The 20,511-nt window shown below is 53.0% G+C and overlaps 1 protein-coding gene across 3 annotated transcripts in view; it reads left to right on the forward strand.

Moving 5' to 3' along the window:
• fryb (furry homolog b) overlaps positions 1–19,968 on the forward strand; it is a 76,972-nt gene extending 57,004 nt beyond the window's left edge. The window contains exons 45-66 of one of the 3 annotated variants that reach the window (XM_079738400.1): positions 210–304; positions 680–878; positions 1,562–1,783; positions 2,193–2,391; positions 2,832–2,929; positions 3,503–3,673; positions 4,300–4,440; positions 4,987–5,172; positions 5,674–5,838; positions 6,276–6,350; positions 6,682–6,852; positions 8,791–8,985; positions 9,272–9,421; positions 10,183–10,385; positions 11,164–11,368; positions 11,774–11,923; positions 13,456–13,554; positions 14,076–14,159; positions 14,857–14,874; positions 15,325–15,435; positions 15,812–16,083; positions 16,601–19,968. In XM_079738400.1, coding sequence (XP_079594526.1) covers positions 210–304; positions 680–878; positions 1,562–1,783; positions 2,193–2,391; positions 2,832–2,929; positions 3,503–3,673; positions 4,300–4,440; positions 4,987–5,172; positions 5,674–5,838; positions 6,276–6,350; positions 6,682–6,852; positions 8,791–8,985; positions 9,272–9,421; positions 10,183–10,385; positions 11,164–11,368; positions 11,774–11,923; positions 13,456–13,554; positions 14,076–14,159; positions 14,857–14,874; positions 15,325–15,435; positions 15,812–16,083; positions 16,601–16,859 — 3,468 coding nt within the window. In that variant the 3' untranslated portion in view covers positions 16,860–19,968. Of the gene's footprint in view, positions 1–209; positions 305–679; positions 879–1,561; positions 1,784–2,192; positions 2,392–2,831; positions 2,930–3,502; positions 3,674–4,299; positions 4,441–4,986; positions 5,173–5,673; positions 5,839–6,275; positions 6,351–6,681; positions 6,853–8,790; positions 8,986–9,271; positions 9,422–10,182; positions 10,386–10,800; positions 11,369–11,773; positions 11,924–13,455; positions 13,555–14,075; positions 14,160–14,856; positions 14,875–15,324; positions 15,436–15,811; positions 16,084–16,600 lie in introns of those variants that run through there. The other 2 variants (XM_079738401.1, XM_079738402.1) reach the window with 2 other exon arrangements.
• The last annotated feature ends 543 nt before the right edge of the window (positions 19,969–20,511 follow it).

The raw sequence follows: 20,511 nt of genomic DNA on the forward strand, positions 1-20,511 counted from the left end.
TTTTCGTGTAATCCTGCCCTTCTGCCTGTGTCATGGGAAAAGGTCTCAGTTACTTTCCTTGTTCGTCTCAATGGGTGTGAGTCTGTTCATTCTAACAGGAGCGTGCGTGTGTCTGTGTCTTTGTGTCTGTGTGTGTGTGTGCGTGTGCGTGTGTGTGTGTGTGTGTGTGCGTGTGCGTGTGTGCGTGTGTGTGCGTATTCTCACTGCAGGGCTATGTAATGGAGGTGCTGTTGACTCTGGAGTCGGTTGTGGTGAATCTCGCTGAATGTCTGAAGAACAGTGACCTCATGGCGGCTCTCACCAGGTAAATGCCGCGACAGCCTCAGCACCGCAGAACAGGCAGCCGGCGTGTAGTGCAGGGAGAGAAACCAGTGTTATTCTTGCTTTTTATTCCTCACTCAGTTAAATTATAGACGCAGAGAGAGCACAATGAACCAAAACACTGGTACAACAGGGACAGCTTTCTTTTGTATTAGTGAAAAACATGCCCTTGTTTTATAGCCTGTGTTTGACCTAAAGTGCAGAGTTTAACGGTGCGATCTAAGGCCAACACATCACGCTATAAGAAACCTGTATCCCGTGGTTTCCTGCAGCAATAAATCGGTTCCACACCCATAGTGTATCAAACGCTAGCATCCTGTTCACCCTGATCTCTCGGCGTTCCCCGTGGGCTCCGCAGGACTTCCTCTCCGGAGTTCCTGCCCAACGACAAGCTGATGAACAGGAAGAGCACGGGCATGCTGAACTTCCCGGGGCCGGGCTTCATCGGGCTGTCGTCCCAGCGCCACCAGCGCTCCTACTCCGTGCCCAAGAAGTTCGGGGACAGCGCACACCACCCCAACGACCCGCCGCGCAGCGCCACGCTGGACCGCATCCAGGCAAGCATGGGGGGGCGGGGCATGTGGCTCAGGAGGTAGAACCGGTTGGCCGGTAACCGGAAGGTTGCTAGCTCGATCCCCCGCTCGACCTTGTGTCGAGTTGCGTCCCTGAGCAAGTCACCTCACCCTAACTGCTCCCGACGAGCTGGCTGTCGCCTTGCGGGGTTGACATCGCCGTTATTGTGTGAATGTGTGCATGAATGGTATGAATGGCGATATTGTGAAGCGCTTTGAGCGGCCGCTGGTTAGAGAAGCGCAGTACAAATGCGTGTATTTACCATTTACCAGCCGCACCTTGACCTTTACCTGCAGTACTAGTCCAGGCTGCACGGTCGATGCGGTGCCATTCATGCAGCTTCTTTTCTAGACGCTAGTTTACAGTCGCCTTGTGTTGGTTGTTGTGATTTTCCGCTTTGTAAAAGAAGAAGTCAACAAAACAAAAACAAACAACCACTCCAGTGATTAGAAATGAGGTTATTTAAAGATAGTCTGATGCTAAATTTCCATTCACACATTCAGGTGAAAACTGGACTGAAGAGAATATTCATGTAATATTCATCACTCAAGTGTTCCCCCAACTGGTTCTTTCAAAAAGGCTCTTTATATTCATGTTCAAAGATTTAATTTTTTATATTCAATTCAAGGTTTAATCCGTGCCGTTCTGATCTTCTCTTTATCGGCAGGCTTGCAGCACTCACGGCCTGGCCAGGCCAGGGAGAGCCCCCGGCTCCTGCACCTCCTCCACCAATCGCATCGACCCCAGCGTGCTGTCTGACCCCGCCCACGTCTCCCACCCCTCCTCCATATTGGCCACGGTGTTCTGGGTCGCCGTGTCGCTCATGGAGTCCGACTTTGAGTTTGAGTATCAGATGTCGCTCCGCCTGGTCCACAAACTCCTGTCCAAGGTAGAATTGAATAAATATTAATGAGTGTAATAATGGATGATGATTCGATCTTAGGTTCTTCTTCCAAGGTTTCCGTTTTTTTAAAGTCCCTCATTCCTTCAATGTTTCGGATCTCAGAATATCCCCCGAAATCATAAAAAACATCAGAATTGACCGCTGTAATTAGTGTAATGATTAAATTGAATTCAATTATATTTGTATAGACCTTAATCACCATTACAGTCTCAAAGGGCTTGACAGGTCAAGAATGATGGATGATGATAAGCTGAATGGTCATTCTTCAAAGGTTTTTAAAGTCCCTCATTCCTTCCAAGACGTCAGACCTCAAAACGTCCCCCAACAATCGTTAAAATCGTCAAACTCCGGCCTCGGCTCCACCAACAAAGCAACCCCTGGTTGTGTTCTGCAGGTTCCCCTGGACCGGGCGGAGAACCGGGAGCGCCTGGAAAAGCTGCAGGCCCAGCTGAGGTGGAGCGGCTTCTCGGGGCTTCAGCAGCTGCTGCTGAAGGGCTTCACCTCGCAGGCCACCTTCGACCAGACGCTGCAGCTCTTCTGCCAGCTCACCCCCGTGTCCCGCGTGCCTGTGGTGGACACCTCCCAGGCCATCGGTAGGTCACCTTGCTACTGGGACATCGGGTCATCGGGTCGATGGGTTACCCTCCTCCTGCACGCGGATATTGATTTGAATGTGGATTCACTGTGTCGGGGAACGCAAATAGGTCTTGTTGATTCTTTCTAGTCGTGTTGAGTGTTCATGTGTGTCTTTGTGTGTGTGTGTCTCTGTGTGGGTGTGTGTGTGTGTGTGCGCTTGTGTGGGTGTGTGTGTGTGTGCGCTTGTGTGGGTGTGTGTGTGTGTGTGTGTGTGTGTATGTGTGTATGGGGTTGTGTGTGCATGCTTTCGTGTCTGTGTGTCTGTGTCTTTGTATGCCTGTGTGTGTGTGTGTGTGTTTGTGTGTGTGTGTGTGCAAGCGTGTGTGTTTGTGTGTGCGTGCTTGTGTTTATGTGTATCCGTTTCAATGTGTGTGTGTGTGTGTGTGTGTGTGTGTAGGGTTCCCCCTCAACGTTCTGTGTCTGCTGCCCCACCTGGTGCAGCACTTCGGCCACCCCAGCCAGTTCTGTAAGGAGAGCGCAGAGCGCATCGCCCAGGTACGGCCGACAGACACGCTGCACTCACAGTCATCAGCGGGGTGAAGGGAATACGTAGTGACCCAGGCTGTGTGCTGGGAGGGGTATGCCTCCGCTCTCACAGGAGTTAGCTTTGCTACAAATGTGTTTTATTGACTTTAGAAGGTTTGCAGCATTCATACATAAGTACTTCAGAGATGAGAATTAAAAGTAGGACATTTTATGAAATCAAGTTTGAATGTTTGAAATTACTTTAAGTTAGTAATTAATAAGGTCTGACTAACGAGATCTACCAAAATTTCTCTCTTTCTCTTTGCGTCTCTCTTTGTCTCTGCCTCTCTGTTTCTCTCTGTGCATCTCTCTCTCTCTCTCTCTCTCTCTCTCTCTCTCTCTCTCCTCTCTCTCTCTCTCTCTCTCTCTCTCTCTCTCCCCCCCTCTCCCCCTCTCCCTCTCTCCCCCTCTCTCTCTCTCTCTCTCTCTCCCCCCCTCTCCCTCTCTCTCTCTCTCTCTCTCTCTCTCTCTCTCTCTCTCTCTCTCTCTCTCTCCCTCCCTCCCTCCCTCCCTCCCTCCCTCTCTCCCTCCCCCCCCCCCCAGGTGTGTCTGGTGGAGAAGCACACTAAGCTGTCCCACCTGGCCCACGTGATGACGCTGTACAAGACGCGCTCGTACACGCGGGACCCCTTCTCCTGGCTCAGCGTGGTGTGCCGCTACCTGCACGAGGCCTTCGCCAACGTCACGCTCAACATGGTCACCTACATGGCCGAGGTACGCCCTGGGGTGCTGCTTACGGAGCTGCACTTGACCCTTGACCCTTGACCCTTGACCCTTGACCCTTGGCCCTTGGCATAAGGAGTGCCGCAGGACGACGGTGTCACGAACGTCTCAGTTTGAGACGTTCATGACACCGTCGACATGCGGTGTAGAGTGTGTGTACAGTGTGTGTAGAGTGTGTGTACAGTTTGTGTACAGCGTTATGTCTAGATGGAACGTTTTCCGATAGCGGGCCGATTTTTGGATTGTTTTGGACAATTTTATAAGCGCAATTTACGTAAAGTTGACTCAGACAACTTGACCATCAAGAATTTGACTCGATAACAAGGATTGTACACACAGCAGTACAGTTTACGTACGGGTTTATGTTTTAATGGAACGTTTTGTGATAGCTGTGATAGCTGGAATATCCAGTATTTGACTCAAAATAAAGGATTTTGCTCAAAGCGGTGCAGTATATGCAATGTTGTTATAGCTGTTTATAAGAATTTGACTCCATATCAAGGATTGTAGTTGCTCACAAATGCACATTTTTTGTGAGTGTATTCTGACATTAATAGGTTATTTTAAAGACCTGAAGAAGAAGAAGTGAGTGTGACCTTTCCCTGTCCCTCTTCAAGCTTCTGGATAAGGGTTTACCCAGCATGCAGCAGTCGTTGCTCCAGATCATCTACTGTCTGCTGAGTCACATGGACCTGACGGCCGTCCAGGTGAAGCAGTTCAACGCCGACGTCCTCAAGACCATCGAGAAATTCGTCCAGGTCCTTACCACACACACACACACACACACAGACACACAAACACACCTCCCCACACCACCAACTCAACCCACCTTATTTAAAGTCAGGGTGTTTTTTTTATCAAATCTGCAGCATAACATGTCATTCTGTTCCCTGACAATCTTAACACACGGCGAGGGTCTTCAACAAAGTTGAAAACCCATGTAGCAGTGATTGAAATAAAAGTGTATTAAGATTAAAATTTAAAATCAGGGGTGCCCCGGTGGTTCACCGGGTAGAGCGGACCTTTAAAGATCGCTCCTTACCGTAGTGACCCGGTTTGGTTCCTGCCCATGGTCCTTTGCTCCACTCTCTTTCTCCCATACTTTCCTGTCTAACTCTTAATGAATATAGCATACAAATACAAAAATAAATCTTTAAAGAAAATAATACAAAAAGATCAGATATGTAAAAGTGTGACCAAAACATCCTCGATTAAAGAGCACCCAGTATCCGCAATATCGCCACAGTAACGAGCGTCCACTTCCTGTGTACCAACCGGACCCCTGTACCCCTCCCCCCGAACAGACGGTGCACTGGAAGGACGCGCTGAACATCCTGAAGCTGGTGGTGTCCCGCTCGGCCAGCCTGGTGCACCCCTCCTACGGCCAGAACCAGGGGGACCTGTCCAACCTGGAGGTCAGCCGCGTGTGGGATGGCTCGGCCAAGGCCCTGCCCGGCAAGACCCTGGACTTCACCTTCGACATCTCTGAGGTGAGGGTCCTGGACTGGAAAGGGGGCCGCACACACACACACACACACATGCACACACATGCATGCACGCACGCACACACACACACACACACACACACACACACACACACACACACACACACACACACACACACACACACACACACACACACACACACACACACACACACACAACACCACCCACAGGAAACAACGCTTCAGTCTCAGGGCTTCTATCTCACAGGATGTGGTAAAGTACGCGGTTTTTGGTCCTTTATCTGTGCTGTGCGTCTCTGTGTTCTTTTTCTATCCTGTCGAGCACTCTGTGACTTCCTGTCTGTTGAAGGTGTCCTATAAATACCTTTAACTTCCTCATGAGCCTCACATAGCCTACAGAAAGCCTCGCACATCATAGCATCGCACTGCATTGCCTGGTGCGGCTGTTACCACTCAGGATCTGTCGTCCCGTCCAAAGCCCCCCTAACACGGCGGGCCGCGTCTTTGTTCTGTCGCCCTGCGCAGACGCCAGTGATCGGCCGCCGGTTCGACGGGCCGCAGGGGTCCGGGGGCCGGGAGGGGAAGACCCGGGCCATGGCGGTGACCCGAAGCACCTCCTCCACCTCCTCCGGCTCCAACTCCACCAACGTCCTGGTGCCCGTCAGCTGGAGGCGGCCGCAGTCTTCCCAGGTACGACGATGTGGGACCACCCTGGGTGTTCACGAGGGACTCCCCCCATTGTGGGAACACATGGGTACGTCACACAGGCCGCCTGCGGGCGGCCGGGCCGGAGATTATCTCTGCATGGGCTGCGTTAAAGTGCTCGAAAGGATAATCCTATTAGAGAGGCACAGACACGTCGTGTTATGACTGAGCCAGTTCGTTCGTCCCGCGTCCCGGAGCAACACGGAATGGATCCGTCGGCAGCGTATCCGTTTCAGTTTCCTGTGGTCGCGCTAGTGCTGGTTTGGATAATATGGTCGAGGTTGCAAACGAAGTGAAGTGAAGGAAATATGACTTGTCTTGTGGTAAGAGAATTAGAATCGAATCCATTGGATGGTGAGAGAATGATATGCAGGAAGATGGTACTAACAGTTTTGGTTTGTTTTTTATTCCTTCCCCTGCAGAAGAGAACCAGAGAGAAGCTGGTTAACGTTCTGTCTCTCTGTGGACAAGAAGTCGGACTGACCAAGAACCCGTCTGTAAGTTGAGAACCCCCCCCCCAAGACTCGGAACAGCGAGACCCTTTAAATCAAACCAGAGGGACAACACCAAAACACATCCTACTGCATCGGCTGTTTCTGATTGGCTTAAATCGGTACCAGGTGATGCCATTGCTTGATAAGTGGCATCAGCTGGCACGAATAACAGCCACACAAACAAACAATCACAAACAAGAACTTCAATAGACTTCGTTCACGAGAAATACTTCCCTTACGTGCAACACATGGTTTGAATGACAGTGTTTAAAATGGACCCCAGCGCTGTGCCCTAGTGACGCCTAGCCCCGCCCCTTCTCCCCCCCCCCCCCAGGTGATCTTCTCGTCGTGCGGCGACCTGGACCTGATGGAGGTCCGGGAGAGCGGTGTGTCCTCGGAGGAGGGCGGGACGCGGGACGACACGCTGGACGACACGGCCAGCGAGCAGCAGTTCAGGGTCTTCAGGGACTTCGACTTCCTGGACGTGGAGCTGGAGGACGGAGAGGTGAGGGCCCCTTCCCCCCCCCCCCCCCCGGGGGACCGTGGGGACACATGAGGACCGTGGGACCCCCGAGGGGGGGGGGGGGGTCTTTGGGGACAGACTAGGACTGTGGGGACATGCTAGGGGTTTGGGGGCCGTGGATATCGTGGGGACACACAAGTGAAGTGGACACTTTGGGGACACACAAGGGACGGGGGCACTGGGGGGACACTGGAGGACTCGTGGTCGAGGCCAGCTTGAGGATGTCTTTGTTTCTATTCCATCATCTATGGAACATTACAACCGATCGTTTTACTTTGATTGAAAATCTCTGTTGATTTATAATGCAATTCAGAATGAGTTAAGAGATCAAATGAGCGACCAGTGAGTAATTGGATTTAGATGTTGTTCTTGCCACACTCAATTACGGTATAGATCTATTTGTGGTCTATCTTTATTAGGATGTAATGCCTTGTTCTGTAGCCTGCGTTCATACCGTTGGCATCCGTTTGCTGTGCCACACTTTTTGCAGTTTTTGCGTTGCCGTTACAAATTGCAAGGGCAAACGTGACGACAGAGGCGGTCTGAAATACTTCCACAAATCAATCTTCAGTCCCTGGTGTCTTTTTTTCTGTCCCTTTGTGGTTCGCTGTGTTCTCTCTGTTCTTGAGGACCAAAACATATGTTAAAAAAAATGAGATGTCTGTGTCCTTCCCCTCTCTCTCTCTCTCCTGGTCTAACTCTGTATCTCTCTCTCCCCCCACTGCTGCCCAGGAGCTTCAGGTAAGGCGGATGCCACAGAGCACGTGCATTACCTTTGTCTCAGTGCTTTTGTTTGTTCCTGGCTTCCTCTTCCTCTTCCTCCTCCTCCCTTTCCCCTCTTAATTGTTGTCATTTCTGGAATCAAATCAAATCCTGAGGTTGTCTGTGCTCCATCCCATTCTTGCAAACGTAGCGCTAAGGTCAGCGGTGGAAAGCCTCCAGGTTCAGAGCGGTAGGATCCACCCCGGTGTTTGGAGCCAGCTCTCCGGGCTCGCTGACGTACAACTAAAGGCTTAATTATGGTTCCCTGCTGACGCAAGGGGGTGTGCGTCAACCCCATCAAACGTGGGGTAACCTCCAGCCCTCTGAACCTGGAATGTCTCCTTCCCACCGCTGCAGAGAAAAAACTCTGACTTGTCCTGGCGTCGGTGTCCGCCGTCACGGCGTTCCCTGACATGACAAGTTGTTAGTGTGGGGGCGCGGGGGACAGAGGTGGCATCCTGCGCGGCCGGCTGCGCCGCACACACACACACACACACACACACACACACAGACACACACACACACACGCACGCAGGCACGCACGCAGGCACACACACACAGACACGCACACCTACACACACACAGACACGACACAAACACACACACACACACACACACACACAGACACAGGCAGACACACACACACAGACACAGGCACACACACACACACACACACAGACACAGACACAGGCACACAGACACACACACAGGCACAGACACATACAAACACACACACACAGACACAGACACACACACACACACAGACACAGGCACACACACACACACACACACACACAGACACAGACACAGGCACACAGACACACACACAGGCACAGACACATACAAACACACACACACAGACACAGACACACACACACACAGACACAGGCACACACACACAGGCACACACACACAGGCATACACACAACCCTTCATACTCTCTCATACCTTTCTACGTTTCCCTCTGCATCATGTGCTTCTCGCCAGAGCCTCTGTAGACCCCCCCCTCTCCCCCCCCCCCCAAACCGCAGAGCGCGACACACGCTCCCCGAGCTACAAGGGTGGAGGCTACGTGGTGGAAGCTACGGTGGAAGCTATGAGGTGGAAGCTAACGCCGCTGACTGCCTCTTGTGTCTCCCCACGCGCGGCGCTCCGCAGGGCGAGAGCATGGACAACTTCAACTGGGGCGTGCGCCGGCGGTCCCTGGACAGCACGGAGCTGGGCGACCTGCTGGAGGAGAGCCAGCACTCGGGCAGCACGCCCAGCCTGGGCCACGAGGACGCCCACGACTCGGACGAGTCCTCGGAGGAGGAGGAGTCGTCCACCAGCCAGAGCCTCTCGCACTCCCAGCTCGTACGTAGACCAGCCCTTCCGCGTTTTGGTTTGAGGGCGTGGCGCGACCGGTAGAATCGGCAGTTCGTACACAGATCCGTCGTCCCCGTTTTTTGTTTCGAGGGCGCAGGGTAGCTCGTAGAATCAGTTGATGAGCGGATGAGCGTTAACCTACGCAAGGTGATGAATCAAGCGTAGAATGGTCAACCCACCTGACGTTCACATGCGCACCACTAGGACCTTATATCTGGTCGGCCTGTTGAAGGACAATCACTCTAGACGGCTCTCTCTACCTCAACGGTTTCAGACCAACCCGTCCCCGTCGGAGGAGACCAACCCAACGGACTCCTTCCTGTCCACGCTGTCCACGTCCTACGACACGTCGGCCGACCCACAATCCTTCAGTGCCACCACGCCGGGCCAGGCGGGAGCTCGCTACGACCTCGGCAGCCTGCAGGTGAGACAGGCAGTCGCCGTTTCCTCTAAGTAGTCCTCCCAACATACCTGTACGCTCTCATAACCCTGTAAACCCCCCTGTTCACTAACCACTCTGCCCCTCCTTAACCCTAACCTTAACCCGCCTCTTACCCCCCATACCCCCCCCCAATCTAACCCCAACACCCCCTCGCTACTCCCTCCTTCCCCCTGTCACTCCCCTCTTACACCTCCCCCTAGCCCTAACCCTAACCCTCCACCTAGCCCTAACCCTAACCCTCCACCTAGCCCTAACCCTAACCCTCCACCTAGCCCTAACCCTAACCCTCCACCTAGCCCTAACCCTAACCCTAACCCTAACCCTCCACCTAGCCCTAACCCTAACCCTCCACCTAGCCCTAACCCTAACCCTCCACCTAGCCCTAACCCTAACCCTAACCCTAACCCTCCACCTAGCCCTAACCCTAACCCTCCACCTAGCCCTAAACCCTAAGCCTCCACCTAGCCCTAACCCTAACCCTCCACCTAGCCCTAACCCTAACCCTTACCCTCCTCCTAGCCCTAACCCTAACCCTCCACCTAGCCCTAACCCTAACCCTCCACCTAACGCTAAACCCTAACCCTCCACCTCCATCTCCCACCCCCTAACCTGAACCCCACCTCCACTCTCCCACGCCCCTGTCATCTCTCTCTCCCCCCTCCACTCCCCCTAAACCGCGTCATCATCATCCTCATGGCCGCCTTGGCCGTCGTCATGGTGATCACCCTCCTCCTGCTCCTCAGGCTGGGGTGTGCGGGGAGGACGAGGACACCCAGGCCCACGACGACGACCTGTCGCTGAGCAACAACGAGCTGCCCCAGGGCTCGGACTGCGGGGAGAGCTTCACCCTGGAGCTCACGGGCTCCCAGTCGCTGGACCTGCTGCAGGCCAGCCCCCACTACTGCCAGCCGCCGCTTGGCTTCCTGGACCCCAACTGCCTGCCCAGGTAACCCCCCCCCCCCCCTGCTCTCCCACACACACACACACGGCGTGGGGGAGGAGCCCGGTGAAGGAAGGGGCAGACGTGGTCCCAAAAATATATCAACCAACATTCTGGGGTCTATTTCATTGCGATAGTCCGTTAGATTCTGTGGTTGGAAATGGTGGCCATAGCAACGGTCTGTTTCTCATAGCAACGGCCTGCTAATCAAAAAATAACCGACCGCTGAATAATATATTTGAGTGACCCCGATCCCAAGGTAAAACGATTAGAGACTGTATAATTGATTATTATGTTGCCCAAGTGGGACACCGGATAGGTTGAGATAAAACCATGCGATTTGAATTCAATTCGACCTCAGTACACTTCACAGTATTCGGTTTTAGTGAAAAAAAAACATAATAGGTTCTCTGCCGACCAGATGGGGCTTGGAGCTTACATCAACAGACGTCATCTACCACACGCCGCCCGCTATCATGCAAGGGGAGGCGGTAGCTCAGGAGGCAGAGCGAGTTGGCTGGTAACCGAAAGGTTGCTAGTTGGATCCCCGGTTCCTCCTAGTCGAGTGTCGAGGTGTCCCTGAGCCAGAAACCTCACCCTAACTGCTCCTGACGAACTGGCATCGCCTTGCGTGGTTGACCCAGCTGTGTGTGTGTGTGTGTGTGTGTGTGTGTGTGTGTGTGTGTGTGTGTGAGTAAACGCAGTCCATTTACCATCTAAAACTGGTTCAATTTTTTTTGGACCCAACCACATCCTCGTTTCTCATCTGTCCCCGTGGCGACAGCCTCCGTGACGACGTGGACGACCTGGAGGACTTGGGGTTTCCCCCGCCCCCCTCCCCCTTCTTCTCGGCCATCCTGGCCGCCTTCCAGCCGATGGTGTGTGACGACGCCGAGGAGGCCTGGCGTTGCCACGTCAACCAGCTGGTGACGGACTCCGACGGCTCCTGTGCCGTCTACACCTTCCACGTCTTCTCCTCGCTCTTCCAGGTGAGCCGGTGGAGCGTCCATCCCGGGGATCATCCCCCCCCCCCGGGGGGAAGGGGAGGCGTCGTCATTGCTCTGTTGGATTTTTGTAACGTGCTACACACTTTTTGGAATGCGAGAGTATTGGGAGAAGAAGTTATTGATTGATAATCTGGCTGTGAATGAGGTGTCATGCCCTCCCTACGCACGCACGCACGCACGCACACGCACACACACAAGCACACGCTCACCGTGTGAAGCGCTTTGGGCAGCTTGAAAAGCGCTTTATAACACAATCAATTATTATTAATTAACACTAATTGGAAAGGCAATGGCTTTTCATTCCAATGTTTTATCATAGCCGTGTGTTTTTGAGTGGGACCGATCAAACGGACCACTGCCTTAACACAACGTCCTGCTGGTTCCCAGAACATCCAGGGGAAGTTCTGCACGCTGACCACGGACGCAGCCACCTACCTGGGGGACGGGCTCCGGGGGATCGGCTCCAAGTTCCTCCGCTCCTCCCAGATGCTGACCACCTGCTCCGACTGCCCCACCATCTACATCGACGCCGACACGGTGAGCACCAGAACCGTGTGACCTGCAGAACCATGTGACCTGCAGAACCCAGCTCCATGACCTACAGAACCATGTGACCTACAGAACCATTTGACCTACAGAACCCAGCTCCATGACCTACAGAACCATGTGACCTACAGAACCATGTGACCTGCAGAACCATGTGACCTGCAGAACCCAGCTCCATGACCTACAGAACCATGTGACCTACAGAACCATTTGACCTACAGAACCCAGCTCCATGACCTTTAGAACCCAGCTCCATGACCTACAGAACCATGTGACCTGCAGAACCATGTGACCTGCAGAACTATGTGACCTACAGAACCATGTGACCTGCAGAACCATGTGACCTACAGAACCATGTGACCTACAGAACCCAGCTCCATGACCTACAGAACCATGTGACCTACAGAACCATGTGACCTGCAGAACCATGTGACCTACAGAACCATGTGACCTACAGAACCCAGCTCCATGACCTACAGAACCATGTGACCTACAGAACCCAGCTCCATGACCTTTAGAACCCAGCTCCATGACCTACAGAACCATGTGACCTACAGAACCATGTGACCTACAGAACCATGTGACCTGCAGAACCCAGCTCCATGACCTTTAGAACCCAGCTCCATGACCTACAGAACCATGTGACCTACAGAACCATGTGACCTGCAGAACCCAGCTCCATGACCTTTAGAACCCAGCTCCATGACCTACAGAACCATGTGACCTACAGAACCATGTGACCTGCAGAACCCAGCTCCATGACCTTTAGAACCCAGCTCCATGACCTACAGAACCATGTGACCTAAAGAACCATGGGACCTGCAGAACCATGTGACCTACAGAACCATGTGACCTACAGAACCCAGCTCCATGACCTGCAGAACCGTGTTTAGTGAAGCATGTTCAATGAAAAAAGAACCGACTCCATTTGTTCTGTATAAATCCGCTCTGTTCGGGGACAGGAGATGGGCTCAGTAATCCGTCTCATCTGGCTGTCAGAGATTAGAAATGTCTGTTGATAATCTGGGGCAGAAGTGGGGAGAGCCTTAGCTAGTTCTAATGGTTGGCATATGTTCAGGAAGAAACGGACCACACACACACAGACACACACGCAAGCACACATGCACACACACATGCACACACACACGCACACACACACACACACACATGCACACACAGACACACACACACACACACGCACGCACGCACGCACACACACACACGCACGCACGCACGCACACACACAGATAAACAAACACACAGAAAAACACAAACACACACAGAAAACCCACAGAAAAACACACACACAGAAAAACACACACACAGAAAAATACACACACAGAAAAACACACATAAAAAAAACCCACACAGAAAAACAAACACACAGAAAAAAACAGAAACAGAAAAACACGTAAAAAACACAAGCACTGAAAAACACACACACAGAAAAACACGCAGAAGAAAACACACAGAAAAACAAACACAGACGCACACAGAAAAACAATGTGTTTCCTCCTCTCCAGATCATGTCCTACGGGCTGCTGGAGAAGATGAAGTTCAGCGCCCTGGAGCTGCAGGAGTACCTGGACACCTATAACAGCCGGGAGGAGGCGGCCGTCATGGTACGACGGGACCCCTCAGCCAATCACAGCCCAGCGGGCCAGAGGGCCTTCTGGGTGGCCGACATAGGGCTCCTTCTGAATGGAGTCAGTTTCACCCTAGTAAAGGCTTCTGGTGTTCCTCACAACTGTTCCTGATGTAGAATGATCACAGTTCTAAATCTTTCAAAGTGTGTGTACACATGGTTGGATTTCAGCCGCTTCACTTGTATTTGTACAGCCCTTAATCACAGGTACAGTCTCAAAGGGCTTAACAGGCCATATATTTCTGACATGTGTTTATTCAACTCTGTTGTTGAGGATCTTGGTCTTGGCTGGGGTAGTGTGTACGAGCCATTATTAGTGCTCTGCCTCCCAGTCACCAATCCACTTGACTAGAGGGGTGAGCAGAGGTTCATGTTTGCACACACTAACCCACAATGCACCTCTTCTGTAAACACCAGGACTGCGGATCCTATGAGGGCTCGGATGCAACTAGTGTTTGTGAGTGTTATTTTAAGCGTTGCGTCCTTTCACCCCCTCAGTGGTTGAGGAACTGTAGGGACACATTTCCCAGATGCCCCGGCGACAGTGTGGTCACCTGCCAGCCTGGCGAATCAGAGGAAAAGGTTGGAGCATCTGTCTCTTTCTCTTGTCAATCTCTCTCCTGCCTCTCTCTCTCTCTCTCTCTCTCTCTCTCTCTCTCTCTCTCTCTCTGTCTCTGTCTCTGTCTCTCTCTCTCTCTCTCTCTCTCTCAGTGTTTGCGTCACACAATACTGGAGTTGTTGTTCTTTGCATGTGTGCTTCCTCTATGCTGCCTAGAATACTGTGCTACCTTTACCTGGAGCCTATTCCATGCGAAGGCCTGTCCTATTTACTTATTTTTTTACGTTCAACGCTCAAAGCAATTTAAAGTTTAGAACTAATAGAAAATGTAATGCAGAGGGAAATTCCAAATGAAATACTAGTAAATGTAAAGTGCTATTCAGCTGTCAGCGTTCTCACCATCTGCTTAACCAGCGTTCCGTTCAGTAATCCCTGGCAGTTTATGCTTTGATATATAACCGTAGAAACAATGACGTTACTGCACATGTCCAAACATTCTTTGTCAAAGACAACGTGCGTCAAAATGAGTCCAGAATGGTCCTCTTGCCTCTGTGTGTTTAACTTTAACATATTTAAAACTAATTGAGCGGGGCTGTTGTGGACTAATGCCTTGTATTGACCGTCTCCCCCCTGCCGGGAGCTCCGTGCATGTGTTTGATTTGATTCTCTGTCTTCCTCTCATCTCACTCTCATGCCCTAACCTGCTGTCTCGCTATCTAGCAAATGGAATCTCTTGCAGTAAGTGCTCCTTCTAGTTCCCCTACCTCCACACCTTGTTTTCAATTCCTCTTTTTACAGCAATATGTTTAACTGCTCCTGTACTTTGACGTGTGTGTTTGCGTGTGTGACAGCATCTGTGTGAGTGTGTGTGTGTGCATGTGCATGTGGGATAAAGCGTTTGTTTATGTGTGTGTGTGTGTGTGTGTGTGTGTGTGTGTGCGCGTGCAAATGTGTGTGTGTGTGTGTGTGTGTGTGTGTGTGTGTGTGTGTGTGTGTGTTTGTGTGTGTGCGTGTGCGCGCGTGCGTGTGTGTGCATGTGCATGATAGAGCATTTATTTGTGTGTGTCTGTGTGTGTGCGCGCAAATGTGGGTATGTGCTTCAGCGGCTGTGCGCATGTGTGTACGTGTGTGTGTGTGTGTGTGGCATAATCTCATCAGTGTGTCTCTGTGTGTGTGTGTGTCCCCCAGCAATTGGAGCTGTGCCAGCGCCTTTATAAGCTCCACTTCCAGCTGCTGCTGCTCTTTCAGTCGTACTGCAAGCTGATTGGCCAGGTCCACGCCGTCAGCTCAGTCCCTGAGGTGAGAGAGGCCGTCCCGTTGAATGGGACCAGATGCATGTGTAGCCGAGTGTTGTCATCAATGTCTGCAGAGGATTAGATAAGAGACGCACCATTTTGGAAGGACTTTAACACAATCTCTCTTTAATATATTCTTTACCTGCACAACATATATGTGTCACTTATCCTACACCTGCCTCACAAGCTACCTTTGTTACTTATGTTTCCTTATTTCTTACGACTGCCGTCACGACAATTTCACTGTACAGAAAGACCACGACCCGTTAGATAAACACACAGAAAGCACTACGGCCGTAGACCCTCTGTGTCCTGTGCTGCCCTGGGAGGACACTGCAGCAGCCTGCCACGTCTGTCTGTCTGTCTGTCCCCCCCCCTAGCTGCTCAACATGTCCCGCGAGCTGAGCGACCTGAAGACCAGCCTGCAGGCGGCCGAGGCGGCGGTGGCCAACGACCTGGAGCTCACGCACCTGGCCCACGGCCACGCCATCGGCCACGCCCGCGGCCACAGCCACAGCCACGCCCTTGCCAGCCAGGCGGCCGCCCTGCCCGTGCCCAGCTTCCAGAGCTCGGAGGCGGCCGTGCAGGCCATCCTGGAGTGCCTGAAGAACCAGGAGTTCACCAAAGCCGTCCGCTACATTCAGGAGAGCAGGTGGGCGGAGCGGGACCCAGAGCTGGGCCGTGAGCACACAGTGCAGTGAACGTCGTACGACCACGTTGTTCAGCAGCAATGTAATGAATGGCTATTCGTCCCAAAGTTTGAGCTTCTGGTTGTCCAAGTCAGGGCTTCTAGTGAGCGTGTAAACAATGGGCACAATGGGGTCCAACCCGGGACCAGTTCCAGGCTCCGTGTGTGTGTGTGTGTGTGTGTGTTATTCTGTGTGTGTGTGTGTGTCTGTTTTTCTGTGTGTGTGTGTGTGTCTGTGTGTGTGTGTCTGTGTGTGTCTGTGTGTTTTTGTGTGTGTGTGTGTGTGTGTTTTTCTGTGTCTGTGTGTGTCTGTGTGTTATTCTGTGTGTGTGTGTGTGTGTGTGTGTGTTTTTTTTTCTGTGTGTGTGTGTGTGTGTTTTCCTCTATGTGTATGTGTGTCTGCGTGTGTTTTTCTGTTCTTCTGATCTCTCCCTAACCGAGGGTCTTGCGTCCGTCCGTCCGTCCGTCCGTCCCCCCCCAGGAGGCAGTGGCCTGGCGGCGTGTTCGGGGGCGGCTCGGAGAGCGAGGTGCAGACGCTGCTCAACGCCTTCTTCCGGCACCAGACGCTGGGCCAGACGGGCACCATCGCGCTGGTGGGCTCGCGCCAGGACCTCAGCCTCATCTGCTCCAAGCTGCTGGAGCTCAACGGGGAGATCCGCGAGATGATCCGCCGCGCCCAAGACTACCGCGTCGTCACCACCTACCTCCCCGACTCCAGCGCCTCCGGGACCAGCCTCTGACAGGAGGCGTTGAGTCCCCCCTCCCCTCCTCTCTCCTCTCCCTCCCCTCCTCCTCCCCCTCTCTCCCCCCCCTCCCCTCCTCTCTCCTCCCACTCCCCTCCTCTCTCCCCTCCCTCCCCCCCTCTCTCCCCTCCCTCCCCTCCTCCTCCCCCTCTCTCCCCTCCTCCTCCCCCTCTCTCCCCTCCTCCCCCCCCTCTCTCCCCCCCCTCCCCTCCTCCTCCCCCTCTCTCCCCTCCTCCTCCTCCTCTCTCCCCTCCCTCCCCTCCTCCCCCCCCTCTCTCCCCTCCGTCGCCCCCCCGGACGGAGCCCACCTCGCCGCCGCTACACAACCCCTTCTACGCCATCTTCTCCGCCGCCCTCCCCCAGCTCCTCCCCCCGCACCCCCGGTGGGCGGCGGGGGCCCGGGGCCTCCCCCCCCCCGTGCGTCCGCCGCCTGCCCGCCGGGGGCCCCAGCCGAGCCCCGCCTTGCCCCCAAAACCGCGCCCGCGCTAGAGCCGGCTCGGCCGTGGCACGCCGCCGCCGCCGCCGCCGCCGTCTCCCCAGGGTCCCGGCTGGCCCTCCCCGAGCCGCCGGACCTCTTCTCCGCCCCCGCGGCCCCCCTCACCCCGACGCGCCCCCAGTACTCGCCGCTGCTCCGGCCTCTGAGAGGACAGCCCTCGCCCGGCGCGCTCCTCACCGTGACTTCGGAACCGGCCCGGGCGGGACGCGCCCACCCACCCGGCGCCCCCGGCCCGGGCTCCCACCTCCCTCTGCTCCGGTTCCCCCATCGCCACACACATGACCCGCCCCCCGTCCCGGCCCGGGACGGGGGCGCGGTCCAGACCCAGCCTCACGCCCCCCGCCTCCTCCCCCCGGCGTCGCCCGGCCCCCCGGCCCCGGGAGAGGCTGGCGGCTGGGGTTGCTGCGGCTGCATCGACCCCCCCAACCCACCCTTGTCCCGCTACCTGGCCAAGGTGGGCCAGGCGGCCCTGCCCCTGCTGGGGCCCGCGGGCCTCCTGAACACCGACCCGCCGGACGTTGAAACCTAAGAAGCCTGTGATGCGGGCGCTCGGCTACACCAGTGGACCTACAGACCTGAAGTATGTGATGGTCCCACCCTGACCAAGAGACAATGACCTATCTGGGGAGGCTACGATGCTGCAGACCGACCCGGGAGACGCACACGTTTTCGTTTTTCATTTTTCTTTACTTTAAGACAAAGGAGTGGCGAAGTCAGAGCTAAAGGGACGATGATGACCTGGACCTGCTGAGAAGGATGACCTGATGGGATCCTGGACTGGGAGCGAGCGCCAACGCTCTCCCCGTTGCATATCAAAAGGCTCGTGGAGCCTCTGTTGAAGGTCGTCACTCACTGTGGAACCTGCTTCCTGCTCTGATAAAGGAACACACACCCCTGGATCTCTTCCCCACGGGGGAACAGAACTCTGTCCCGTGGTTGGCTGCAGCCACAAACTGAATGACGCACACGTGGGGCTTTGGTGAAGCAGAGCCAACCACGGCAGGACGAGGCCAGTGGGAGAATGTCGTGTCCCTATTTGCACTAAACGGAGGGTCGTTATGATTTTATGAAAGAGGAAGCAGGTCGCTGATTAAGGGCGCGTCTCCGTGTACGATTTGCTGCTGTGACAACGGGCCGACCCCACCTTGAAGGGGAGGCCACACGCTGGACTCGTTTGTGTCAACTGCTTGAGAGAAAAAAAAAGAAGATGTGCAATGCATGACCTAGCTGAATGCCCCTCGCTGAAAGACACTGCCTTGAGCCGTTTTAAAGGGGTGCTGTGTACGATAGCGTTCTGTATTTAAAAAGGAACAGAAAAACGGTTTGCTTCAAGATATGTCAACAAAAAAGGTTTTCCACACGCAGAGAGGATACGATCAATAACTTTAATCAATGAAAATAAAACCGCCGCTGGACCGTGTTTGAGCCTATATTGTCAAAGCCGTGGTAACACTAGCTAACCAATCGTGATCGTGCACCGGCTGGACTCTAGCGTACCCATTTGGATTGAGAATTGTATTTCAATTTAGACGTTGTGTACTCGCCTTGTAAACACGTGTCAAGTAAATCAAAGTAGAAATACTCGCTAGCAAGCCGTAAATGTGTTCCGATTCAACAAGAGGATTAGTGTTCAAGCCTCGCTGGGAAACGTAGTTTAATTGTAACGCTGTGTGTTCACCTTCTATGTGTCTGGAGACACACACACAAACACTAGCTAATACTTGCACAGGGCTCCTTTAAATCCGGAGGGCTATCTCTTGACTGAAACACAGAGTTGACCGAGCAGGCGAAGGCGATTCGAAGTGTAGTCCTCTTCAAGCTGCTCTCGCGCTGTTTATTAGTCCTCCATTAGGCTGGTGTAATCGGTGTGATCTTAAAACTACTGTCGTTAGGCCCCGGCTGCACAGGTGTGTCCTGCTGTGCTGTGATCCGCGTGCACTCTGGCTAGCCCTAGCGTTATCCTTAGTAAGTTCACAGTACACTGTATTGCCCTCATTGTCCTACACTGTACACAAAGACCACGTTTGAACACACACTGTTCCCTGTTACCCTCTTCACCCGTGGTGCGCTCATGTCCATGATGATGGCCGTCGGCCCATTTTTATCCGTAGCATTTGTTTGTGGGTGTAGCAGTGCCACCGGCCCAACGTGATAGGGGGCAACGCGTTCAAAGAAAACTAGTCGTGCTTCTTCGCTGAGAACGTGTTATCGTGATCCCTCGTTTACTGCTTGTACAAAGTGTCTCTTTGCCCATTTCTACCCGATCTGCCACTCGATTCAAGTTTTTCTATTTGCATTCACTGTTCCGACTCAATGTTAACTGCCATGCATGCGTCCACCGTGTACTGTATGAAGTGTTTGGTATATTTATAAATAGTTGTTTTATCTGAAAGATGTTTTTGTATGAGGTGCAAAATGAGGGCTTTAAGCCCACGTGGGTGAATTTGTGTGCATGCCGAACCAGACGTTGCACATTTTTAATGCTTTTTAGAGTAATGTTTTTCTTTCCCCTCACCTTGTAAATACTTTTACAGCCTTTTGAAAGTTCAGCTGCCATGTACAAGGCTGTTTCAAAGTAAAGATATGTCAAAATAAATCTGTTGAGTTTTATGCCTTCGGCAATTTGTTCGACGCTTGGTGGATTCGGCCTACATAAATTCAAACAGGATATTTTCCCTGCATAACCAGGTTCTTTTTTTAACGTTGATGTTTAAAGCATCACCTGTGAAAGGTAGTCAACGGTTGGAGTGGAGCTAGATACAACTTTAAGCTTGCTTTGATACAAGTGATCATTTGGAAATTGCTTTGTATGGCTTAACCTTGGAGCGAGGTTTGGAAAAACACAACTAGGTGAAGAATGGCCTTTTACTGCATTGAGTAAAATGTTCCCAGTTCTACTGCATAGCAGACAATGTGTCTGAATACTGAACCCATCTCAGCGCTTTCTCAACCTAGGGATTCATGCGTTGAGACACTAGACAGCAACCCAGATAACATTTATATGGCATAATTTGCCACCAGGCGCTTTTAGAATGACTCGTTAAGACGTCTGGGTCCTTCAGGCAATTAAGCACCGAATCGGTTTCCATGTCTTAGTGTCAACATTTATGGAGCAGTAGTCGAGAAGCACATGGCACTGACTTCTAAACATGA

This window comes from Pollachius pollachius, assembly GCF_949987615.1.
Source record: "Pollachius pollachius genome assembly, chromosome: 6".
In the NCBI taxonomy this organism is placed as follows: Eukaryota; Metazoa; Chordata; class Actinopteri; order Gadiformes; family Gadidae; genus Pollachius; species Pollachius pollachius.